We start from the raw sequence: 26,900 nt of genomic DNA on the forward strand, positions 1-26,900 counted from the left end.
AGAGAAAACCCATTGGTGGATTATCCATCTCCGTACTGAGAAAAGGCGTTCAGGTAAGACCAACGCCCCTTCTATTTTATTACACCGTAGGCCGCCCAGAGTCACTTTGGACAGCGAGTTGGGCAACATAGTAATTTAATCAATAAATATTTGTATGTGTCAAGTCCCCGTATGTGAAGAGGTGGTGTGGCTTTGTGCTTTAAAGCCCCATTGAGGTCCTGCTGCTGGCAAAGTGGGGAGCAGAGCAGTTTCGGCAAGCTGCCCCCCTTTACTTGGGCAAGCCAAGAAGGCTTCAGAGGCAGAACAGAGAAGGTCTGAAGGAGGCTGAGAAATGACTGAGCAGAAGGAGGGCTGCTGGCAGGTGTGTTTCCTTCAGTTGGGGTGAACTACTGTGGTATGGGGTAATAGATCTGTATCTTTGTGGTGTCTATCTTAGTGCAGAGAATATATTAAATTGGGAGCCTCTGAAAATGGAGAAGCTTTTGCTGGGGGAGAAGCAAAAGGAGAGAAGAAAGATGACAACTGATTGATTAGGGCTGAGAAAAGTAAGCTGATAGAGAGATATTTGGGGGGGGGCGTGATTTTGGCCTTTTGACACCCGTGTATTCATTAGTTGTATTCACGGGGAGGAAAGAGCTGCCCAATTTCACTTAACATTTTAGGGGCTAGCTGTTGTCTTCTTTCAAATCCCCCCCCCCCCCCACTGTATTTTGGTGTTCCTTTTCTCCATCCAAAACATGACTTTGAAAGAAGATCTTTGCCTGGATTCTGCTTCTACTGGATTACTGGGTACTCATTGCTATGCAGCCATTTTCTGCCCCAGAATTGCCCAGAAGGCGGGGAAAGAGAGATGCACGAAGCAGCTTTTGTGTGTCTGGCACATGTGAATTTGCACTAGTTAAAATTAGGCCGTTATGCAAGGCCCGTACTGAGATGAGCCTGGAGCATGGAAAAAAGCAGGCCTGGCACCCCCCTTCTGGTGCCTTCAAAGCACCGCCATTATGCCTTCCTCATGTGCCAAATATTTGTGCTCCGTCGGTTGCTGGAACAGCAGGCAAGGCCTCCTGGGGTGGTGTTCTTAAACTGCCAGTGGAAGGGTCAGCAGTCTCCTGTGGTGGACTACGGCCGTTGTTCTCAAGATCCAGATATTGTAAAATTGCCTGGTTCCTGGATGAAGCTCCGTAGCAGGGGGAGGCTAAAATCTTGTGAAATGTTTGCTTTTTTTTCTTTTTTTGTGGAGTTCAGTGGATGCCTTCCAGAGATACTGTAGGTGGATGCCCACGGAGATCCTGTAGTGAAATACAGGCTATGTGGTCATCTGGATTCAAAGGGAAAACCGTCATCGGAAGCACCCACGTTGCATCTGGCAGGACCTCCTGAAGTCCAAATTGCTTTCCCTTTTCCCTGTTTGCAAGCCTCTTATTGAAATGTTTTGGCGTCCTGTCTCCATCCTGATTTTATTTTAACTGGTTGTATCTTACTTCAAATTAAGGGCACTGAAGCTTGAGCAGGGGGCTGGACTGGATGACCTCCAAGGTCCATTCCAACATGGCCTTTGGGGGCTTCTTATGGGGGAGGGGTTTCTTTTCAGGATCTTTGTTGGGTTGGGGTGGGAGAAGTTCCTCCCTATCTGCCTTGTCTGTTCCCCATTGGGGCCCCTTCATTCCCCCCCAGGCATTCCGGGGCTGCTGCCTGCGCTGCTAATTAGGTTGGGTCCTGAGGAGAGCAGAGGAGGCCAGACCCTCCGCCCCCACCCGTGAATCTGCACAATGGAAAGAAAGGGGGCAGGAAGGCAGCCAGGCCCTGTGCTGGAGCTGCCCCCCCCCCCCAGTCCTTCTTGCCTGCTTTAAGAGAGAGCTTGTTAACCGGAGGGAGAGACACAAAAGGACCTGCTCTTTTTGACATGCCCTCCCGGGGACTGTCCTAATCCTTGGGGGGGGGGGGGCGAGAGAAAGACAGGGGGGTTGTGAGTGTGTGTCTTCCAGCACCATGAGTGCCCTGACAGCAGCAGGACAAGCAGAGTCTCCATAATGGGAGGGGGTCATCTTTCTCCCAATCTTGGGAGATCTTGCCCCCCCCTTTGGCCTTCCGAAAGAGCTAAGAACAAATGGGATGCCCATTCTGGAGGTGGCTTCTGGATGAGGAAAGAGCCACCTCTCCCCCCCCTCTACTTTGTGTTCTCTCCCCCCTCCTCCTCCTCCTCACCTTTCAACAGCATTTATTACTGTTGTTATTTTTTGCTTTATTATTTTAATATGTAGTACTTTTATTGTTTGTAAGCTGCTTAGAGTTGTCTCTGGACAAGATGGACAGCACATCAATGTAATAAAATAAATAAATTCATTCATAGTTTCATTCCATACAGTGTTAACCTTGTGAACTCTAAAGCTTTCTCTTTCTGTTAGGTATACAAGATGGTCAGTGATTAATATTTATGTGTTATTTATATGTAAGGATGAAGGTTTATACATATGTTGTATACAGCATGTTTAAGTGTGTGTTATGCATGTGTACGCTTTTGAAAGCAAGCAACTAAATTTCATTTTTAATGTGGGCCATTGTGCCCACAGTAAAAAATGACAATACAAATCTGTCTGTCTGGGCAGGATTGGTGCACCCTGGCAGCCCCCTGGGCAGAGGGGGAGGGTGGCGAGGATGAGGGGGAGGGGTAACTATCAATGGAACTCCTCTCCCACTTTCTGCCTCTTTGACCCCTTCAGTGTCTTAAAGAGGGAATGGCCACCATGTTGGGCCCCTCTGGATGAGAGCAAGGCTCCGTGGGGCAGCCTTCCCCAGATGGAGTCATGGCAGCCCTGGGGAGGGGGCAGGCCCTCTGGGCAGCCAGGCAAGGCCCACCCTTCTTCGCCCGGCCTCTTGTGCCGCTTGGCACAGTTGCCCCTCCTCGCTTCCCACAGCCCTGACCCCTTTTTCTTCTCTCCTTCTAGCCACGTCCAACGGGTCCCTCGAGGGCTTGGAGAACAGAGAAGGCGGCGTCTGCGAAACTCGCTCCATGAAGATCATCATGAAAGTGGGACAGGGTGAGTGGTGCAGGTGCCCTGGCTGCCTTCCAGGGCCAGTGTGGGTCCTCTGAGACCCCTGGGGCAAAGATGGGGAGACCTATAAGCTTTGTGTCGTGCTAGAAAATGGCATTTGGGGGCCCTGAATGATTCTGGTCCTTCCCAGAATGCCCAGGGACCTGGAAAGATTCAGTACAAGCCAACTGTGAAACTCCTTCGCATTTTAGACCTTTTTGGCCCAGAGTACCATCCGTAGCTGTCCTTTCCCCAAACTGCTCCTTCCAACTGGGCAGAGGCTCATCTTCCTTTCAGTCCTTGTGCCAAAGAGAGGAGCACCTGTTTGATAAGAGGGATTGGCTGCAGCTTCTCTTTGCATGGTGCAAAATCAAGATATTTTTTTTCCTCTTGCGAATTTAAATTGCCTTGATTCAGGAAGCTCAATAAAAACTCAAAAGGCAGCAGAGAACAATTGTAAAATACAAAGCACTGGAAAGTGAGACAGGAATAGGAGGAGGGGGAAATCTTGGAAATGCCCTTCAGTGCCATCATGTAAGGCAAGAGAGATGTTCTAGCTGGGAAGCCTCTGCAAGAGCAGAAGAAAGTCGGGGTGCAGAGCCTCAGTGGAAAAAGCTGCTCCTCAAAAACTGGTTCCAACATTGGAGCCTCAAAAGTAGCTTTGATTTCACTTTCAAGATTCATATAGCTAGCTTATGGCAAAAGAAATATTAACCCAGAGGAAGCTTAATAAAACACAGTGCATCATTAGAAGGAGGGGAAAGGAGTTAAACCCATTTAAAAGCGTCAGAATAAAGAGCGTCCTTGCACCCACTTCACTCCGCATGAAAGGAGATGCCAGAGAAAATCCTCTGAAGAAGATTTTTCCCCTGATGGTGTTAATGTCCAGGAGGCCCTTTTGCATGGCCTTCAGAAGTGATGTGGGCAAAAAAAAAAATGGTGTAGAGACTAGGAATATAATTTGTATTATTAAGCAAAACAAAAAGTAACCCAGATATCAAGCACTAATGAAATGTAACAATAGAAAACTAATTAGAAGAAGAAGAAGAAGTGATGTGGGCAGAAAGAGGCAGCCTTGCAAGGAAGGATACCAGGAGGCAGAATTCAGGGCTGAGGTTTCAGCAAGAAAGTCAGTACAGTCAAAAGCAGCATAAGAATGTAAGTTTGGTTAAGAAGATTTGCCAAAAACGAATCCAGTTGCATTGGCCGTATACATCCTGCTTGAATAATATGAAATACAACCATCTTAACTTCTCATAGGAGATCTGCAGTGATGTCATATTTCAGTCTGATAACAATTGTGGTAAGTCCAGCTAAGTAAAGGTACTGAAAACTGGGGTCCTGGACAACTTGCCACGGTCCACAGGCAACTTGCCATGGTCAACTCACTGTAGAACAACTTGCCGTGGGACCAGAGTTACACTAATATCGAAGAAATGGTGGAATAGATTCAGTAAAGAAAGGATGCCAAAAGAGGGACAAAATGAAATGTGAATGACAAAAACTAAAATAATGTTTTAATTATTTTAAATAATTAAACTGAATTGCTGAATTGTCTTGTGGTGAGTTGTCCTGCGGTGAGTTGGCCGTGGCAAGATGGCCATCATGGTGAGTAGGCTGTGCAAGTTGTCCCACTCCATGAAAACTGACACATTTGTTGAGGTTTTTGAGAAAGTCACTTCTTTATGGATTTTTAAATGTTGGTCAAAAGGTTGAGTTTTTTCTGGCCCCCTGTGATGGGTGCGGACTTGGTTTTGTTCAGAAAAGTTGATGTAGCCATTTTGCATCCCTTCTGGGCTGCAAAGGAAACCTAGCAAATGCTTTTAGGGATGGGCACCGTGATCTGTCAGGGTCAAGTGTTATTTCCTGGGTTGGGGAGCGCAGAGGGGAGATGGGAACATAGGAGCCTTTGGCTGCTCAGGGGAGCCCACAGGGCTTCTCGGACATGATTGGAGGGGAAGAAGTGATTGGGACATCCTGGAAAACAAGAGCCAAGTAGAGAAGAGGGGGAACTGCCAGCATTATCCGATGGTCCTTTTGAAGATAAGAAGGTAGCAGGCAAGGCCAAGGCTTGATTTCTTTCAGGACTGAATAGTAGCAGACACTCTTGGGATGAGGGATTTGGTGTGCTTGCTGACGATAGCTGATTGACAGCTATCTATTTTCAGCTTGATCTCTGCTGGCCTAGAACGAGATGGAAGGGTAGAAAGCTTTTCCTGGTCCCAAGCAAGCCCCTCAGCCTTTGGACGGTTGGGATCATAGGGCGGACCTGCTTGGCACACGCAGTGCCAGCCTTTTGGATCGTGGGAGGTCCTTGTGTCTCTTGGACAGAATGTTGTTGGCTGTTGAGAGGCCAGTCATTCCAGGAATCCAAAGACCGTCGTTTGTCAGTTGGCAAATAAGCTACAAAGTGTGTGGTTGCAATGTGTGTGTGTGTCCTACAGTGTGAGACATGGGCATCTCTGCTGTTTGGATTCCCATCGGAGAGGCCCAGAGATGTAGAGAGGAACGCCTGTGCCTGGGAGTGTTGCAGAAAGGCCAACCTCAGTTTTAATTGTTTGATGTTCTTGATGCTGGAAAGGAAGAGTCAAGTCTATGCAGCTGTGATTCTGGCAGTAAAATCCGAACAAAATGCAGAAGCTTTAATAGATCTGATGTCACAGGTTCCGACTAATGAAGCACTTCAAAGAACTTTCAGGCATGTTTCCTAAAGTTTTATTTGCAGAGCTACAATTTTGCCGGTCACCATGATGGACGGGTTGATGCCAGAATCTAATTTCCTGTCGCAGGCATCAACCTTTTCTTGCTAAACCCCTCCCTTGTCTTGCAGTCACAAGTCACATTATCCAATTAGTGTGAAGGTTTACTTCCTCTTTCTTTCCCGGGCTTTTTCTCCCCCCCCCCCACTCTAAGCTGTGTATTAACCCAGTAATTACCAGACAGTTTTGCATATTGTCAAAGCAAGAATATACAGTATTTGCAGCATTGACATCCGGCCCCCCTTACAAGAAGGACAGATCCTGTAGGTAAACAAAAGCATATGTTAAGGGTTATCTTTCGGTTTGCTGGGGTGTTTCACATGAAACCTTTCGATCAATCTGTCAGCGTTCACTTCACTAGATTTCACCCAGGTGGCTTCAGACAATGGGTATCCCTTCCATTGTACTAAGTACTGTAATTTCCCTCTAAAGATTCTGGAGTCAAGAATACGTTTCACTTCATAGTGGGTCTGCCCTGCCACTACGAGGGGTCCAGGTGCCTTCTTTGGAGGAGGTCTCAAAGTGGAGCCCCGATAAGGCTTCAACAAACTACAATGGAAAACTGGGTGAATTTTCCCTAACAGTTTAGGGAGTTTTAGTTGTACTGTGACTGGGTTGATGACCTTTACTATGAGGAAAGGCCCCAAGAATTTTGGTCCCAATTTCTTGCTGGGCAATTTGAGGCGTAGATATTTAGTTGACAGATAGACCTTTCCCCCAACTTGGAATGTTCTTTGGGGAGCCCTCTTTTTATCAGCCTGCTTTTTATAGGTTTCAAAAGTCTTTTTTAAAGCAGTTTTTGTGTTTTTCCAAACTTCTTCCCACCCTCTCACCCATCGATCAAGTGTCTGTGAAGCGGAGGGCAACTGAGGATATTCAGGTATTGGGTTGAATTCTTTCCCTGTGGCTACTTTGAAAGGTGTGTAGCCGGTGCTGCTGTGCACGGAATTATTGTACGCCACCTCCGCAAAAGGGAGGAGATCAGTCCAGTTCGTCTGTTGGTAAGAAACGTAGCACCTAAGATATTGCTCCACCATTTTGTTAGCGGCTTCAGCGGCCCCATTGGTGGCTGGATGAAAAGCAGATGATAACCCTTGAGATGATCCAATCAATGTAAGGAAATTTCTCCAAAACTTCGCTGTGAATTGCACCCCCCTGTCTGAGATTATTTGCTTAGGGGCACCATGCAGCCGGTAGATATGTTTCAGGAACAATTTGGCCAGGCGTTGGGCAGATGGGAGTCCTTTGCAGGCGATGAAATGAGCCTGTTTCGAGAACAGGTCTATCACAGTCCAGATGACAGTATTTCCCTTACTTTCAGGTAGGTCCACTATAAAGTCCATAGCTATTTCTTCCCAGGGTTGAGAAGGGTCTGCCACGGGTTGCAGTAACCCAGGAGTTTTCCCCGGGATTCTTTTCATTGTGGCACATACAGTACAACTTTTTACATAGTTTTCCACATCCTTTTTCAGCCCCGGCCACCAGAATTGCCGGCGGGTGAGGTGTAGGGTTTTCAAATATCCAAAGTGTCCAGCCTGCTTTACATCGTGGCTGTGGTTGAGAGCATTAAGACGGAGCGCTTCTGTCAAATATAACTTCCCCCCTTTGTAAGCCAAGCCATCCCTGCATGTTAGGGACGTTTGATTATCTTTGAACCATTGGTCAGTGAGGAGCTCTCGTTTTATTTTCTTCACTCCAGGGTCATCAGGATTGGGGACCCTGCGAGGTGTAAGTTGAGCGACAGTTTGTGGATTGGGAATAATTGCCTCGTTAATCTGCTCTCGTTCACTTTTGTACTGGGGTAACCGGGATAGCGCATCAGCTAGAAAGTTCTTTCCTCCTGGTATGTACTTTAGAGTGAAGTTGAAGCGGTTAAAGTACTGTGCCCACCGTACTTGCTTTGGTGACAATTTGCGAGGAGTTTTCAGTGCCTCTAGGTTCTTGTGATCCGTCCATACCTCAAATGGCACCTTGCTCCCTTCTAGATAGTGTTGCCAGTTCAATAGCGCCCACCTAATTGCGAAGGCCTCTTTTTCCCAGATTGCCCATCTTCTTTGAAAGCAGGCGGGACAGATTTGTAAAAGCCAAAGACTCTTAGATAGGGGGTAGTTGGACCTGTGATATGAAAATGTTTTGTCTTTCTTAACTGGAGAATAGAGGCAATAGGCAAATTCTGATGTTGTATGGGTTCTGTTTGGCAGGTCTTTTGGCCTTTTGCCTTCTTTTGAGCAGAAAAATAATTTATGTGTGATTTCTGAAATGGTTGGGTCTTGTCTTTGCTTGTTTTTGGCAGTATATGTGTGTTGAAATTAAACTTGTTTAATTCCTCCTCCCTCATTGCTTGAAATCAGTTTGGGGATTGTTTTCAGCCCAATGTTGGCATTTTGCAAAAATTCTAAGAGGGGAAATTGGAGCAGGAAGTCTCTGGGAGCAGAATTATTCCATCTCTGCAGTTTTCTAGACAAGGTTTTTCATAAGTGGCTTGCTATTTCCTCCTTCCCAGGGCTGGATGGTGTAGTGGTTAAAGTACTGCCTTTTAAGACTGGGGTTCAAATCCTGGCTGCTTACCAGCAAAGACCCCTTAACATTTCACCTACCCACCTTAAAATGTGAGAGTGAGCCAATATAGGAGAGTCATGCTGGATTAACAAGATCCGCATCAAATGTTGAGGAACCAGGATAATCTTATGATAAGTGGGAACACAGATGAGACAAAAGAAGCTGGACTGAAAGCTACTACAACAGCAGAACTAATGAGGTATATGGATATATAGGGGATATCCATGTGAGAGAACTATGGATAGAGAGAAGACCTGTATCCATATTAACCGAGAAACAGCTAGTTATCCTACACTTCAACGTAGTGAAGAGGAAGCTGCTATCATAACTGGAAATAGACCAACTACACATTACATTCCAGACTCAAGAAGAACAGGAAGAACAACTGGATGTGCAGTCAACCCCTGAAGCTGGAATGTCACTCCACCCTCTCCATTACAGAGCACAGCTGCTGCTATGAGGCATAAGATCTTGGATGAACTAGCTGCAATTAACCCTCAAATCTGGTTGTCAAGGCTCAGCAGAGACATACCATCAGATGGTATGCTAGAAGATGCCAAAAGAGCCCACACAACAATTGTTACTACCGCAATAATTCAAACCAATGAAGTGGTAAATGCAATGGCTGCTATAATTCTGGAGATGATTGGCTATACAGTCAAGAAGAACAATAAATATCCCCCCCCCCCCAAAAGTGAGGTTAGAGACTCAGATCAAGGCAACTCAAGAGGTTGGTCAGAAAGAGAAATTACGTAAGGATATGAAGATTAGGGGTAAGGATACTGACAAAAATACAAGGGCCTGATTCCATCTGAAGCTCTCAAGACAGTTTCACAAGGCTCACGGCACTTAAATGTGCTAAGGAGATACACTAGAGAAACAGAGGCCAAGAAGATCAACGTCCTGTTCTCCAAAGAATCATCCAGGGTCTACTCCCAACTGCAGTGCAATAACATCGTAACAGCAGAGCCACCAACAGCAGAAACTGAATAGTACTGGAAGAACATATGGATCACAACCACCCAGAACAGGAACCAGTCCCCATCACAATAACATGGGATGAACCATCAACAATGGCCGACATTGGGAAATCCTACCAGTGGCCAAAAGGGTCTGCACTAAAAGGGAGAACTGAGGCACCGATCATAAGAGCACAAAAACAGGCCCTAAGCAGCAGGCCCATAGAAGGAGGGGTCTTCACCCTAGACAGGATACAAGATGCAAACTACGCAGAGAGGCTTCAGAGACAGTCCAACACCTAGTGGCAGAGTGCAAGATATAGGCAGGAACCGCCTACACTCTACTTGCACAATGAAATAGCTGGCATTGGTACAGGAACATGTGCGCAGTGTATGGGCTAGACCAAGGGTAGGCAACCTTGGTTCTTTTATGACTCATGGACTTCAACTCCCAGAATTCCTGAGCCAGCCTGGCTCAGCTTGGAAACCTCTCCCTTTCCCCTCAGCATGGCTGGCTCAGGAATTCTGGGAGTTGAAGTTCACGAGTCATAAAAGAGACAAGGTTGCCTGCCCCTGCCCTAAGTAGTGTTTGGAGGCTGCTGTTTATTATGTATTTGGGGGGCTGTTGACTCCTAGTGACTCCCTGGACAAATCCCTGCAGTTTTGGGGCAGGATTTTTAGAAGATGTTGCTCAGCTTAAGTTTTCAAATAGTGCTTATTTCTCCGTGCTGGAGAAAGACTTGCAGTCCTGGAAAGATCAACGTGTGGCCCATCCGCTCCCTGGACTGAAGAGCCGGTTGCTCTGGGCTTCTAGGAGCAGGTTGCCTGGAGACCCAGACTCTGCATGGACAAGAAGAATAAGGAAATGTGGAACTGATTTGTACAGAATACAGCAGATTAAAAAGGAATTATAGTGTGTTAGAAATTAATATAAATATATTGAATAATATTTACATTAATTAAGTGTATGTAGAATTGTAGCTATTGTAATTTAACTGTTATTATGATATATTACATGTTTTCTGTCACTTTTTTACTATTTAAAGCATTTTTATTCTTTTTTTTCTTTGAGAAAGTATGCTTGTATTATAATTATCTTTTATTTCTGTTTCCTTTTTTCCCCCGTTACTTTAAAAGTAATAAAAAATAAGTAAAACATTAAAAATAGATTCTGGAGATTCTAGTTCATTAAAAATTGAACTGTAAACACGGTATGCAAGAACCGGTTTTCATACATGTGATAAGCTAGTACAGGTAGTCCTCGCTTAACAACTCTAATTGGGACTGGAATTTCCATTGCTAAGTAACACGGTTGTTAGGCAAAGCCTCACATGACTACACCTCTTAGCAACAGCAGCTTTAGTGGTCCCAGTTGCAGCCATTAGGCCAGGACTGCACCGTTGTTAGGTGGCGGGGTGGAGCCAGCCGAGTCTGGGCTGGCCGGACCACAGGGTGGCCAAAAGGCTGGGCTGGGGGCAGCTGAAGTGCCCCCTGCAATCCTAAAGGCAGGCTGGCTGTCAAGGGATGGAATACCAAGAGCCCCGGTGGCCCAGTGGTTGGAATGCAGCATTGCAGGCTGGCTCTGCATTCCACTGTCAGCAGTTTGATCCTGACCGGCTCAAGGTTGACTCATCTTTCCATCCTTCCGAGGTTAGTAAAATGAGGACCCAGATTGTTAGGGGGCCATAGACTGACTCTGTAAACTGCTTAGGATAGGTTAGGATAGGAATAAGAATAGGAATAGAACTAGAATAGAACAGAGCTGGAAGGGACCTTGGAAGTCTTCTAGTCCAGCCGCTTGCTCATGCAGGAGACGCTATACCATTTCAGACAAGTGACTGTCCAGTCTCTTCTTAAAAACCCTCAGTGATGAAGCACCCACGATTTCTGGAGGCAACTTCTGTTCCACTGGTTAATCGTCCTCCCTGTTGGGAAGTTTCTCCTCAATTCCAGGTTGCTTCTCTCTTTGGTCAGTTTTCCAACCATTGTTTCTTGTCCTTCCCTCTGATGCTTTGGAGAATAATTTGACCCCCTCTTCTTTGTGGCAGCCCCTCAAATACTCAAATAGAGAGGGCTATAAAGCACTGTGAAGCTGTATGTAAGTCTAAGTGCTATTGCTATTCTGATCCATGGCCACTGGGGCATTGCAATACTTGAAACTTCAAGGATCAGGCATTGTGCCACTCATTCAGCCCTTGTCAGAATCCAATTATATTTCATCTTTAGTTATAACTTCACATGGTCGTTAAACAAGGACTGCTTCTAACCTTTTTTTAAAACAATCTCCAGGTATGCACTGGAGACTAGAAGACCTTCAAGGTCTCTTCTAGCTCTGTGATTCTGTAACCTGGTAACTGGCTAGGAACACTTGCCACCTCTTTGCTCCATGGAGCGTTAAGAATGAGGTGGGCCCACCCCAGAACCAGGTGCATTTCCAGAGTAACCTTTAACTCAAGCAGATGACAGAAAAGCCACCCCCCCCCCCACACTTGCTTTGTGCTTCACGTTGCCTTATTCAGTGTGAGATATATGAGACCAAGTAAGTTTCCCAGAGGTTATTCGTAGATGGAATTTATACACGGGTAGAATTTTTCAGATCAAAATGCCAAATGCACAATTTCAATTATAGTTGTTAGTGACCCTCTTCTGGATTATTAGGCCAATTTTGTGCTTAAGCCACAATCTATCTTTGATGGCCCTGCCAGCAGGGAAATGCTAGTTGTCAAATTTGCTGATTGTGCTAAGATAAAAACAGAGTGCAGGTGTAGTTAGCTAAATTTAAATTTTAGAAATGCAGGTTGGAATTAATTGGCTTTAATTGACCTATTTAAGGAAGGTTTATCTGAGGAACTGCAAGATTAGCTAGTTTGACGGGCATAGTAGACATTTCAGGGGACCTGTTCCAGCCCTACATGATGACTGACAGAAGGCCAGAACAGCTGGAAGTGGATGAGGAAGAGAAAGTTCTGTTCCCTCTGGACCCTCCCTTCCCTTCCCTTCCCTTCCCTTCCCTTCCTGGGTTTTGTGTGTTTGGTTTAGAATTCAGAGGAAGTCAGTTCAAAGAAAGCCTCGTAGAATTATTCTTGGTCTGTTTATATTGTGGCCTGTGTGGACATTTTGCACCTGCACCATGTCCCCATAAACTCTGTCTCTCGGACTTCCTGGGGAAGTGTCAGTCTTGTGGAAGTACAAGTGGTCCTTGACTTACTGTAGTTCATTCAGTGACCGTTTGAAGCTACTACGGCACTAAAAATGTGACTTATGACCGTTTTTCACCATTACGACTTTTGCAGCATCCCCATAATCAGGTGATCAAAATTTAGACGCTTGGCAACTGACTCATATTTACGACAGTCGCAGTGTCCCGGGATCATGCGATCCTCTTTTGCGACCTCCTGACAAGCAAAGTCAATGGAGAATCCTGACCCCTTAACAACCGTTTTACTAACTTAATGACTGCAGTGATTCAATTAAGAACGGTGGCAAGAAAAGTGGTTAAATGGCGCAAAGGTCACTTAACAAATGTCTCAGTTAGCAACAGAAATTTTGGGCTCAATTGTGGTCGTAATTTGAGGACTACCTGTGCAGGTCCTTTTTCAAGCAAGAATCCTGGTGGTTCCAAACTTGTTTTCTCATTAAAAGGCCTCCCTTTCAAGACAATCAGATGGATCTTACAGCACTGGGGTTTCTTTCCGCTTGTCATTCTTTGCATACTTTTGAGCTTTTCTGTCTGGTTTTTTTTTTTTAATTGCCTGATTCTAAGGTGACCAACTTTTTTACAATGAAAAGGAGGACACAAATAAATTGAAGAAAAAAATATCGTAAATAAAAGAAACATTTTATTCATTGCAACAATAATACAGAATACACAATAATATGATAAATGCATAATAAAAACATTTGTAACAATAACATTTTATATTGTAATTATGCTTACATGCCGTGCCCCCGCCTGTAGCCACCCCGCCAGCACTGCTGCCCTGCCGTGTAGAGTGGGCCCTGCAGCTCCCAAAGGACCAGCTGCGCCGGCTCCGGCCTCAGGGGGGGGGGCAGCCCTCCATCGACACACCCTGTCTGCAGCCGCCCTGCCAGCACCACCCCCCACCCTGTGCAACCCCGTGTAGAGCAGGCCCCACGGCTCCCACAACACAGGGGGCAGCCGGCCACCACTGCCCCTCACACCCCCACCCATAGCAGCCTCGTCACCCCTGCCTCTTGCGCCTGCAGCCATTATTGCCCTAGCAGGGCCGAAGATCAAGAGAAAGTGACCGTGGCGTCGCCGCTCCAGTCTCCTCCAGGTATCTTCGGGACTAATTAAGAGATGGTGCAGTTGGGTAGCAGGGAGGGGTGCAAAATTCCTGCCAATTCGCCTTCACTGCAGACAACTTACATGTGCAAAGTTTGCCGGCTGGGTGTTTTGGCGTGCTCAGCAGCAATTCCTATTGGCTTTTGAAAGCCAATAGCGGGAATAGCACAGCTCATGCAAAAGTTGAAAAAAAAACCCTCAAAAAAGGTGCTGTTCTGAGAGTTCTATGAGAAAAAAAAAGCCCTGCAGATTAGTCTTCAAATATCAAAAAGGAGGACATGTAGGAGGACACTTTTCGAAGGAGGACAGAACTCACAAAAGGAGGACTGAATTCTTACTGATTCCCCACTATCGGCCATTAAGAAATTTTATGATTCTCCAGCACTGGAGATGGATAATCCACCAATGGGTTGAGACTGTATTCCTGCCCAATCAGATCAGTCAGCCAAAGTTGCCACGCCCGTCCTAGACCACGAGATTCCCAGTCTTGACTGATCTCGCCCAGCATTCAGACGTGCAACTTGGCTCTTAGGCAGGTACAGTTTCTCTCCATTGGTGGATTATTCCCAGTAGCTGAGAGTTGGTAGCAAGGATTAAATTCTGTTTAATTGGCCCTACTAAATTTCTAAATTTTAAAATTTCAAGGGAGCCTAAAATTCACAACCCCACGGGGGAAGTCTTACCTATCTTACCTCTACCTTACTCCTCTCCCTTTAGCTAGCTCCCTTCCCTTACCGTTCAGCCAGATCAGCTGAGCAGCGCAAACGGAGCTTGCGGCTGCAGCTCCATGGCAGAAGCACGCTTGGGAGGTGTTTGTGAGAGGGGGGGAGGCGCCGGGAGAGAGAGAGCAAAGCGCAGGGAAAGCTCAGGCCCTAGCGCGGAACAGCTGACAGAGGGAAAACAGGAGAATTTGCCTTCTGTCTTCAGCGGAGAGCTCCGACAGTTTAAAAGGACCGCCATGTCGGAGCTGCTCAGCGCACGTGCGTCCCTTTGTTCTAGTGCACGTGGCATCGCACAGCAAGAAGGAGCTACTGCGCATGAGGAGAGTTTTTTTCCCGGCAGCATCAGCTGTTTGAGGGGGGATTTCCCCCTCACTCACAGAAAGGAGAAATCTGACCAGAGAAAGCTTAAGAATAGGCAAAATAGCAGAGAGCATTAAGGTAAATAGAAAAATAGTATCTTCTCTTCCAGGACTTGGTGTCTCTCCAACTACAATCAATTAAAACAAAATTAATTGCTAATAATTAATTTAATTAATTCAATTGATTAATTAATTTTTTAAAAAAATATTATCTGGCTCCACCCGGACCTCAGGTAACCCATCAGTGGACCTGTATGTATCTGGGTTATTATTGCTTGGATTCCAGGCACCCCAAATCGTGTGCCTATCCTTATCTGCAGCAGACCGGGCCGGGTTCCAGGCATCCCCATTAGTGTGCCTGTCCTTACCCGTGCACAGACATCAATTCGGGCCTAGACACAGAGGCTGTACCTGGGTTCCAGGCACCCCCTGTAGTGCGTCTGTCCTTACTCAGCGTGTATACTCTCCTATTACCGGGGTTCCCCTCTCGTGACCCTGCGCTATTGGAGAACGGAGGAAGCTCTCATGCCCTCTACAGGAGCCCTGCCTTCCACGTCAGGAGCACCCGGTTCAGGGAGCTCCGACAATACAATGGCCTCTAAGGCCAGATCTACAAAAAAGTTGTCCAGGAAGGCAGACAAACAAGCAAACAGGAGACACCAAGCCCTAGAAAAAGAATTTGCCAGGGCTCAAAAAAGGGCCAGAATAGAGAAGAATCAGAACGGGAACCTAGCCCGAGTCACCTCTGGGGGCCTCATCATCCCCTCTGGGGGTCTGGTCAACAGGGGAATCATCTCAGTCCCCAGCAAGATGCGGGACAGGTGAATTCTCATCCCTATCCCAATCTTCTTCACCACGGAGGTCACAAGGAGCTCCAGAGGCCACATTCACACCTGCGACAGTGGGGACACAAATGAACTCGGCCCGTCTTATTCCATCGGAGGACCGACTAGCGGCCTTGATAGCGCAAGCTGTTGACCGTGCCCTCGAGGCCAGAGCCCAGAGCATCAAGCCGGCAGCGGCCAGACACAGATCTGGCCATCAGAAGGAAACGGAGGACCAACAAGACCCCTCCTCCCCTTCTGGGTCATCCCTTTCCGATGACTCTTACCTTGACCAACCAGGCACATTGCAGGAGGTTCAAATGTCCGAGGATGAAGACAACCTGCCTGAGGTGCCTTCTTTCAACAGTCTCTTTAACCCTTCTCTTTTTGTCACCCTACTGCGTAAGGCCGAATCCACGGCTCATCTTGGGCAGGGAACTCTAGCAGAACCAGCCCTTCCCGATACGGAGGCAGACCCCAGGTTCGCCGAAAAGGTAACCACTCAACACCGCATTCCTTGTCCGGCCCTGTTCCTAAACGCAGTCCGGAAACAATGGATCTCACCAGCCTCTCTTCCTCTTCCGGGTAACACCGATAAGAGGCTATACAACGTAGCCAAGGAACTGGAGGAGGCGTTGGAGGTACCGATGGTAGACGAGCCCTTAGGGCCCCTAGTATCAGACACTGCCATATCGGGAGAATTTTCAGAGGCCCTTAAAGCCAAGTACCGCAAATGCGAGTCCACCTACCAGAGAACGCACCAAGCAACAGCATGGCCTACTAGAGCCGCTACCTCTGCTTCTTTTTTCAGCAGAGCCGCACTCTGCTGGCTGCGTGAATTGCAAGGCTGAGTCCCTGTAGAGGACATCCGTACTCAACAGGAACTCAGCAAAATGGTTGCAGCCACGGAGTATGCGTCAGACGCAACACTCCGAATGGCCAGGTTCTCAGCCAGAGCAATAGCGTCCAACATTACGGGCAGACGCCTGCTTTTGTTAAAACACTGGCAGGCCGATGCCAAATCCAAATAAAAACTGGCATCTGCCCCGTACCAGGGAGCCAAATTATTTGGCAAGGCACTAACGCCTTATCTAACGAAGAATAAGGACAAACGCAAGGTCCTTAAACACATTCTCAAGACAGGAGAGATGACCAGGTTACTTCGGAAGGAAACATTCCTTTCGCGCAGAAAACAGATTCACCTACTCCCAGCCAGCACAGCCCTTTCAGGCTAAACAGGATAGGCAGGAGAGACAAACAGAAAGGCATAACCCAAGGTCTAGGCAGCAAGCGCAGGGAAGGCGGCCCTTTTGGGGGAACAACCATCCCTTTCGTCGCTCCAGATGACTCCTCAACCCTTCCCATAGGGGGCAGGCTCGCCCAGTTTGCCCACCAGTGGGAAGAAACCACCACGGATGTATGGGTCAGAACACCATATGCCACGGGCTCTACCTGGAATTCCTCTCCAAACCACCAAACCGTTTCCTCCCCTGTCCTTGTCCCCAAAACCAAAAAAAGAAGAAACTCATGAACGAAGCCGTTCAACACCTACTAAGTATCCGAGCCATAGAACCGGTACCACTGGACCAGAGAGGTCAGGGATTTTACTCCATACTGTTTGTGGTTCCCAAACCATCAGGAGGATGGAGAGCTATTCTAGATCTCAAAGGCCTAAATTTCCATCTGGCATATCGCAAATTCAAGATGCAAATGTTGCGCTCCATACTAGGAAGCGTAAGAAAAGGGGACCTCCTGATGTCTATTGACCTCACGGAGGCGTACTTACATATCCCCATCTCTCTGACCCACCACCGGTTCTTACGGTTCGCTTACGGGGGACGTCACTTCCAATACAGGGCTCTCCCATTCGGCCTATCATCAGCCCCCAGGGTGTTCACCAAGATACTGGCGGTCCTGGCAGCTCATCTAAGGACCATACTGGTCAGAGTTCAGTGCTATCTGGACGATATATTAATCCAGTCATCGTCCGCCCGCTCCACCCAGACGGACCTCAAACTAGTAGTGAGACTGCTACAGGATCACGGCTTCTCGGTGAACTTCCTCAAAAGCCACCTGGTTCCGTCAATGAGAATATTACACCTCGAGGCCATCATAGACACAGTGGAGTGCAAGGTATACCTCTCTCAGGAACGCCGCAACAGCATAAGGGAGGCAATAACACAGCTACGCCGACGTCAGTCGGTAACGCTGGTCAGCCTCTCCCAACTGTTAGGGAAAATGATCTCGACCATAGCAATCGTTCCATGGGCTAGACTGCATTCACGGGAGTTACAATGGTTCATGCTTCCGTTCCAGAGGCAGGAGCTCAGCGCATCCCAAAGAAGGGTAGGGTTACCACAACGGGTATGGTGTTCCCTCAGATGGTGGCTATCGCCAGCCATATTCAGAGGCTCCAACTTCAGGGAGCCGGACAGAATAGTACTCACGACCGACGCAAGCCTGTTCGGTTGGGGAGCTCACCTCGGGACCAGGTGGACGCAGGGCCGCTGGTCCACAGTGGACCTCCGTCACAACATAAACTGTCTCGAACTTCGAGCCATCCATCTGGCACTACGACACTTCCACAGCAGGCTAACACGGCGCCACATACTAGTTCTAATAGACAACGTGACAGCCAAAGCCCACATAAATTGGCAAGGGGGAATGTACTCCCGCTCCCTATGGTCCGAAGCACTTCTACTGGGGACTTGGGCAGAACAAAACCTGGCCTCAATAAAGGCCGACCATATATCAGGGGAAACAAACACCCAGGCAGATCTATTGAGCAGGTCAACAGTAGATCACGCGGAATGGCGCCTCCACCTGAGGATCTTCAAGGAGATCTGCCACTGCTTTGGCCTTCCTCAGGTAGACCTATTCGCTTCCCTGTCCAATGCCCAGCTGACTCGCTTCTTCTCCCGATTCCCATCCGTGGGAGCGGAGCAGATGGATGCGTTACGGAGTCCATGGCCAAGCGGCCTCCTATACGCTTCCCCCCCCCTGCCTCTCCTCCCGGCTGTAATACGCAAACTTCTCCAGGAACGAGCCGAGATAATCCTAGTGGCCCCATATTGGCCCAGGAGACCTTGGTTCGTAGACTTGAGAAGCCTCTCTCACACGAATCCCTGGTGAATTCCCCCAGAGAAAGTCTCACTCAGCCAGGGGATGATCTTACACCCAGAGCCACAATGGCTACAACTAGCCGTTTGGCACTTGAACGGTCAATCTTAAAAAGGGGACTTTGTTTACAGGGAGTAATCAGGGTTATCCAGGCCTCCAGATGCCCTTCCACGAATCGTATTTATAAAACCACATGGAAAAGCTTTCAGGCATGGTGCTCTGAACGGAGCCTGTCCCTCAGAGAGCTCACAATTCCCAACATTCTGGAATTCCTACTAGGCGGCCTAGAGAGAGGCCTAGCGCCAAACACACTGCGTAGGCAGATTGCCGCCCTCTCAACAATACTGTCGGGCAACGCTGGTGAACCCCTGGGCCAACATCCCCTACTCCGCTCCTTCCTCAAAGGGGCTGCGAACATTAGTCCACCTACCATACACAGGTATCCCTCGTGGGAGCTACCATGAGTACTGCGAGCTCTCACCAGAGCACCGTTTGAACCACTCAAAACATGTGACATCTGCTACCTAACCCACAAGGTAGCATTCTTGGTAGCAATTACGTCAGCTCGTCGTATATCCGAGTTAGCCTCACTCTCAACAAGGAAAGACCTGTGTTACTTTCACAGGGACAGGGTAGTCTTGCGACTAGACCCTTCCTTCATCCCAAAGGTCAACTCCCATTTTCACAGGTCACAAGAAATAGTCCTACCGGACTTTTGTCCAAATCCAACTCATGCCCTAGAACGACAATGGCATACATTAGACGTCCGCAGGGCGCTAAGGTACTACATTTCACGGACAGCGGAATTCCGTTGTTCAGAGGCTCTCTTTATATCCTTTCACTTCTCCTCTAGGGGCCGGAAGGTCTCTTCCTCCACCATTGACAAGTGGATCAGGGCATGCATCACTGGGGCATACCAGGCGGAGGCTTTGCTGGTCCCCAGACATGTCACGGCTCACTCCAGAAGGAGTGCTGCCACCTCGGCAGCATGGGTCACGCAGGCTTCCATTGAGGAGGTTTGCAAGGTGGCCACTTGGGCCTCGCCTTCCCCATTTATTCGCCACTACAAAATCGACAAATACTCCTCTGCAGAGGCCTCCTTCGGTAGGAGGGTTCTTCAGTACGTGCTAAACCAAAGTTCCACACAGGACCAGTCTATTCCCCACCCCGAGGGACAATGGGCTTTGGTATGTCCCATTGGTGGATTATCCATCTCCAGTGCTGGAGAAGGGGCGTTGTCTTACGTGAACGCCTTTTCTCAGCACGGAGATGGATAATCCACACCCACCCTTGTAGACCATGATGGTTAGGGGTAAATAGTTTGAGCCAAAACGTCTTGCTGTCAGTCAATGGCTTCGCTCGTGTCAAGACTGAGAATCTCGTGGTCCAGGACGGGCGTGGCAACTTTGGCTGACTGATCTGATTGGGCAGGAATACAGTCTCAACCCATTGGTGGATTATCCATCTCCGTGCTGAGAAAAGGCGTTCAGGTAAGACAACGCCCCTTCTGTTTGACTTCTTCTCTGACTGTTCCCATTGTGCTGCCGGTGGATTGGCTTTTAATTTTTAATCCACAAATTGATTGGATAATAGAACCATTACTAGTAATGCCCATATTCGCCCAAGGCATTGTCTGCAGAGTTTAGGCCTCTTTTCCTTTTTCCACTGATCAACAGAAAACTTTACCTATTTTACCTGTAAAGTATTCTGATGTGGCTGATGTTATTCTTCCCCTCATGCTTACCTGGGCTGCAGGTGCTCAAATCACTGATAAATGCAGTTAGCAGTTGACTTAGTTTGTTTAAAGAAACTTGTGGCAATTCACTGAAAGAGGTTGTAGGCCCTGCACATTCACCCTGGGCCCCAGTGCTCTTTTCAGATAAGATGGTTCATCATTACAGACTTTTAAAGCAACATTCCCCAGACTTTCTGGCTTTGTGGACTGGAGGGGGGAAGAGGGGATGGTTCCGTGTGAGTGGTGAGTAAGCCCATGTGCGCAGCTCCATTTGCACAAACAGCAGGCATGCATACTGCTTGCTTAAATGGAGCTGCACACTCTTGTGCAAATGAAGTTGCATGCATGTGTGCACTCGTGTGCCGCTTCTGCGGCCCGGTTCCGAACAGGCCACGGGCCAAGAGTTGGGGAACCCTGTTTTAAAGATCCTTTACTTTCTCCTGCTGTTTACTGATCTTCTGGCTTGGTTACAGAAACCTAGCATTTTTACTAAAATGGATCTGTGGGAGGACTTAAAGTCTCACTGGTATGAAGGGGGAGCATAAACACTGAATTGGTCTTATATGTAGGGATGTCCTCCAGTTTGTTTTAACACCACTTCCTTCATTTTGAGATTTGTGAAGGAGATTTTATGACATTTTGACCTCTTTCTGAGTTGTTTGGATACATAAGGCTCTGATTTACTCTGAAGATCCTGTTATGTACATGTAAGGATTGTCTTTAAGCACCATCGCCCACACAAGGCGTACATTAAGCTAGGATAATGTTCGGATTACTTGAATGATTGCATCTCTTCAGACAGCATCCAGATGGGATTTATACTGTTCTGGCATCTTTCAAGGAATAGAAAGGGGTTGTTTGTTTTGTCCCTAACCTTGCAGTTGCACTAAAAAGAGGTCCCACTCCAGGCACAGAAGCCAAGCGCGTCAGCCTCTCAGCCGTTCCTTTGTCCTCCTGCGACGCTCTTCCCTCTCTTGATCAAGGGTCCTTCTGGTTTTGCGCCAGACCCTTCGCCAGGCAGCCGGTGCAGACAGCTCTGGATTGTTCTGTCAGAACAAATGTGGAAACCTGTCTTGTCATGCCAGCTTTTGACACATGAGCCAGCTGTTCCCTTGGCAAAGCAGCCAGGGGAACAGTTTTGATAGATTTTACTACTTGGATCCAGAGTCTGTCCGTGGATCTTTTTTCTGGAAGTTTACTCATTTTCTATAATTTTTGACTGTGTCTGCTGCCCATTTCTTTTCCCTTGTCTTTTCAGTGTTGTAGGTCAAAGGCACATAAGCTTTGGTTCTGACATCCTCCTGGGTCATGTGATCATATTTTGGTGCTTGAAGGCCTGCATTTAAGGCCGTTTGCAGCATTCTGTGTTCATATGACCACAATTTATGGCATTTCTTTTCTGGAAATCAGCGTGCACTTCAGTTTTCTGGTAGAAAGCACATTGTGGACAACAGGTTTGCTTAATGACTGTGGATTTGCTTATTCCCTATGGTGACTTGCTTAAAGACTGCTGCAAAGAAATGTCCTAAAATTGGGTCAATCACATGATGACCCAGTTAATGACTGGCATGACTTACCGACTAATTCCAGACTCAATTACGATTGTAAATCAAGAACCACCTATATTGTCTATTGTCTCCATGTTAATAAAATTATGTTGTATCTTCAAAATGGTTTGGTTGTTTTAAGTGAGGCAGATTTTGGCTCTCCCAGTATTGTCAGAGATGGTTTCTTTTTTACTACCATTATTTACTCAATTTACAGATGACTACAAACAATTTTCTTCAAAATTGCTCTGCATTTTCTGTTACACTTTTAATGCTAAATGCTCTTTGCTTCATGTACTTCTCTTGTATTCCAAGTTGCAATCTTCTACTTGCGGGAGGTGTGATGACTGGTTGGGCCTTTGTATAGGAACATCTGCCACCTGTAATGGCCTTGGTCAGTCAAAGTTATCACTTGTGATGATCTTCAGTAGGGTAACAATCAACTAGGTTGCCTTGTGTGCATGCTGCATTCCTTGTTAAGCAGTTGGGTGTGACATATTTTGGGGATGAGCGCAACCACAGCCCAGCTTTATTGCAATCATTTTCTATGCAAGCTTGGGTCTCTAGGAAACATATCACAGCAGACATCCCATCAGTTAGGAGGTGCACGTTGTCAGTGAAAACTGACTCAGTGTATTTGCATTGGAAAATATAGGTGGATAATCAACTGCAAGTTTCAATTCCAAAAATGACAGTTTGGAAAACATTCATCTTCTCCAGTACAGGAGATGGAGAATCCACCGATGGGTTTTCTCTGTCTGCCTGCTCTTGAGACCAAGTAGCCAAATTTGACACGCCCCCTCTTGCCAGGGGATCCATTCTTAACTTGGTCTCAGCTCTGGAAGACTCGTTTTGGCTTGGCTCTCAGAGATTTCAGGTTAGTCAGAGCAATTCATTGGTGGATTCTCCCTAAATTATTGACTATTTTAAATTGGCTACTTTCCTTTAACAATTTCCCCACAGGCACTGAGATCATTTGTGATCTCAAGTTATTTAAAAGGTGGGGTGTGGGGGGGGGGATTTCCTCCAGCTTCCCATCCCTTTCCCAGGGCTCTGGTGGGGGGGGGGGAGAAGGCATCAGCAGAGACTACTTGCTGTGCCTTTCTCCCCAGCTCCCAAGGGTTTTTTCCCCAGTTTTGGGGGAAAAATAGCAAGCTCCAGACTCGGATTCAAAGTTGAATCCGAATCACCGGAGCTCGCTCCAGCAGCCCAGGGCAACCGCGGGCGCCATTTTGGTTGCCCTTGCAGACAAAGGAAGCTGATTTTTTGCCCAAATCAAGCCCCAGAGCGGCGAAATCGCAGCGCACACCCAGCGCTGCATCCACACACACCCCCCCCGAACACCAAAAATCACAAAAAGGCCACGGAGCCCATTTTCAGAAGGAAACGGGCCGTAGCCGCCATTTTTCAAGCCACAAAGGTAAATGGAGGCTTTTTTTCCTTTTGGCAAGGCTCCTGGCAACTAGGCAGCTGGGGGGGGGGGCGGTAGGCTCCGGCAGGTATCATCAGCGCGCCCCCCAAAAAGCTGCTGATCCTTGGATACCACGTGAGGCCCTCTAGGTCACGGGAGGCCTTCTAGGCCAAGAGGCCTACCTCGCTGTAGACGCGGCCTAGGGGGAGCCACGTAGTAGGCCAGGCACAGCAAGACCTATAGCAGAGCATAGCATACCTTAAAAAAAAAAAAAGCAAGTCTATCAAATCAAATATAAATGGGGGGGGGAGCCTGTAACCTCCTTCAGTCTTGGTAGTCACCATTTGATACCCTTTACTGACCACTTCAGGCCTTCAAACCTCCATCGAGGTTGCCCTGATTTTTTTGCCAGCAGTCTGAAAAGTGACAATTCACACTGTGACGCTATGGAATCTTGACTCGATTTCCAGAGAGCACTTGAGAATGCTATCTGTGTGATTCGAGGAAAAGAGAGAGGCCAACCTAGGATTTCTCTCATCCTGGTCAGTTTCTAATGATTTGCAGGAGGACAAAATACCTACATTCTAACAACACATTAAAGCGAACCGTTAGACAGTGCAGGTCAATAGAAAGAGGATTTTTCTTAAAAAAATCTGTGTCTCCCCCTTACACTGAAGGGACCAGCAGGTCACGTCAGAATCGTGAGCTGGGCCTCCGAGTGCCTGGTTCATGGTCACGTGACCACGGGGACTCTGAAACAGCCACAACTTTGAGGACCAGTTATAAGTCCATTCTTTCAGTGCCACTTTAACTTTGAATAGCCCCTGAATGAATGGAAGTAAAAAAACCATAATGAAAGCTTAATTCTAGCTTTGGATACAGCCATCTGTCAGTTCCTAATAGGAAAGGGGAGAAAGCAGCTGACTCTGGTGGCCACAGGCAAGTTCTCCATGACCACAGGAACTTTGTGTAATCTGCTAATATCGCCACCCTTCCCTTTTTTTAGAAGAACCACTGAAATGGAGCACCGTGTGATATACAGCGCTGTATTTTTTTCAATTTAATTGCAGAATTGGAAATATATGTGAGCAGCTTCATAGCTGAACAGAAAGCAGACTTTCAACTTTTTCTTGGTCCTCATTTTAGACTGAAGCTATTTAAAATGCAGGATTTAGCCAGTGAAGAGACTGCTGTGATTGGTCCTGTGGAAGAGAGGCTGATGTGGGGAGGGGTGATCTGGGAGGGAGAGGGGCAAGGAAAGAAAGAAGGAGATGGATAGGGAAGGGAAGGGAAGAAGGAAAGAAAGGGAGGGAGGGAGGGAGGGAGGGGGAGGGAGAATGAATGAAGGAAGGAAGGGAAGAAGGAAGGAATCTTAAAGAGGACAGATTCAATGGAACTTTGTAGCAGTTATCGGGAAAAGTCTGAAGTGAATGGATGATTAATGGGATTTCCGTTGTTTCCTTTAGCTCCCCAACTGTCTTGACATATTTCCTGCAAAAATAATCTCTTGCATCAGCTCCCTGCTCCTGGCACAAAGCCAACACTTTCCTTGCCTAATCCAGTCCGGTGCCCCAGCGGAGCCCCCGGGCCCCCTTCCCCTGAGATGGGCCTCCGTTTTTCACCCTGACTTTTCCTCTTTGTTCTTAGATCCCAATGCGGTGATGCCAGAGCAGCTGACCACAAGCCGGCCCAGCAAGGATTCCAGCAGCGGGGGGAACGTCGCTACGCAAAGCCCCCATCACAGATTCCCCCCTGTTGGGGAGGTCCCAGGGAAGCCAGGTAATGTCTTCACAGAGACCACCCGCAGCCTGGCACTGGAGAAGCAGCTGCAGGTTTATAATGGTTTGTAATGCGGCCCTGCCTTCTTCACCTATCAGGGCGGTTTCTGATGAAGGGGAACGTTTTGTGTTCCGCTTGGCCTCCAGCTGCCGGCAGTTTGGATCAGTTTGCTTCCACCGACGTTCTCTGTGAACTCCCTGGCTCTGAGATGGGCTCAAGAGTAGCTCAGGCTGAGTAATCCCTTTAGGGTGAATTGTGGTGTAGTCAGGGTCGGAGGTGTGATTTTAATTTAAGTTTTAACAACTTACTGTTGGTATTTTTATGACTGCTGTGGCTGCCAAGATCCAAACATTGTGAGGAACAGTCACAAGATCTGGGTGTGCTTAGCCAGTAGAAAAGATGCCTGAAAAGAGATATGCATCAGTCTTCAAATACCCAAAGGGGGGGGACTTCTCAGTGGTCCTAGGGGGCAGGACCAGAATCGAGGGGTGAACACTACCGAGCAGGAGGTTCAGGCTGTCTCTCAGGAGGAGCTTCCCAACTCTGTGCAAGCTGCCAGCCAATGGAACAGGTTGCCAGTAGAAGTGGCCGGTCCTCCAACGGAGGCTGAGTGGTCCTTGGTCAGAGATGTTCTGAGCAAGAGGTCCTTGGGGCTCCCTGAGCTTGGTTGCTTTCTTGCAGACGTTTCATTACCCAACTTGGTAACGTTATCAGGGTTGGTAGGGAATGGGGTTCTGGGGAATGTTCTCTGAGCATGGTGTTGGAATAGATGACCACAATTACCCCTTCCTATCCTTTGTTTCTGTAATTTTTGTGACTTTTAATGAGGAATGTATCTGGTTGTTGTTGTTTTTTTAAAAAAAGGAACATTGAAGGAAAATATGTTTTAATAATGCTCTTTATGCTTTTGTATATGTACTCAAGTGTCTAAACCAGGGGTAGGCTGGCTCAGGAATTCTGGGAGTTCAAGTCCACAAGTCATACGGAAGCCAAGGTTGCCTACCCCTGGCCTACACACTCTATAAAAAGCAGCTTCCAAGGCTGGAGGAGATTTTGGCTTGCATTGAATAGAATGAGCATGCCTGGACTAAAACCTTTAATTGAGCTTTTTACCATGATAATTGCATTACACAATGCACCATCCTTTGGCATTTTATGACAGTGCATGGTTACCGTCTATTTCATCAGGTTTGTGAGAATGAACTTATAGGAAAGATGGGATACTTAAGTCACTCAAAGCAGGCCAAAAAGGGAGGAGGTTTTCCTCAGGATGATTTCAGCTTTGGCAGCACCTGGAAGAGGGTCCATAGTAACAATTTTAAGGAAGACACAGCAACAATAATTCCCCAAATTGTAGACGGTTCCTATGAGAACTGGATGATGCAACGGCATTCTGATGGAAACCCAGCAGTGTGAGAAAGTGTGTAGGTGTGTAAAGGAGTGGTGCTTTTAAAAGAATGGGAATTTTAAAAAGTTTTAGTTGTGTGGGCTGCACGGGAATCCTTCCACAGAATGAATGGAATTGAGAAAAGAAAAGGAATGAAACACAAGTGAGGAACTGTTGCATGGAGTATTTCAGAGAATTATAAGAATCATCAATTAGCGAATCTGAAATAAATTTTGGAAAGGTGCCTAAGGAAAAAGTAATAAATGCGTGAAAGGTGCATGGCTGTGAATAAAGCAGGATTAAAAACAGATGTGGTTTGTTTATGGGGTAGCTGTTTGAGTTGTCTAATCTTGTTAGGGTGGCCTCTGCTCCCCCCCCATTGGAAGAGTGTTCTACACAAA

At 47.3% G+C, this 26,900-nt stretch overlaps 1 protein-coding gene across 2 annotated transcripts in view; it reads left to right on the forward strand.

Moving 5' to 3' along the window:
• Positions 1-26,900, forward strand: part of EFNB1 (ephrin B1) — a 111,686-nt gene that overhangs the window by 75,427 nt on the left and 9,359 nt on the right. For both annotated transcript variants that reach the window (XM_039348335.1, XM_039348334.1), the window contains exons 3-4: positions 2,946-3,038; positions 24,981-25,112. In XM_039348335.1, coding sequence (XP_039204269.1) covers positions 2,946-3,038; positions 24,981-25,112 — 225 coding nt within the window. The remainder of the gene's footprint in view (positions 1-2,945; positions 3,039-24,980; positions 25,113-26,900) is intronic.

Source organism: Crotalus tigris, unplaced genomic scaffold (assembly GCF_016545835.1).
Source record: "Crotalus tigris isolate CLP2741 ecotype Arizona unplaced genomic scaffold, ASM1654583v1 scf7180000018133.492856, whole genome shotgun sequence".
NCBI classification, from domain to species: domain Eukaryota; kingdom Metazoa; phylum Chordata; class Lepidosauria; order Squamata; family Viperidae; genus Crotalus; species Crotalus tigris.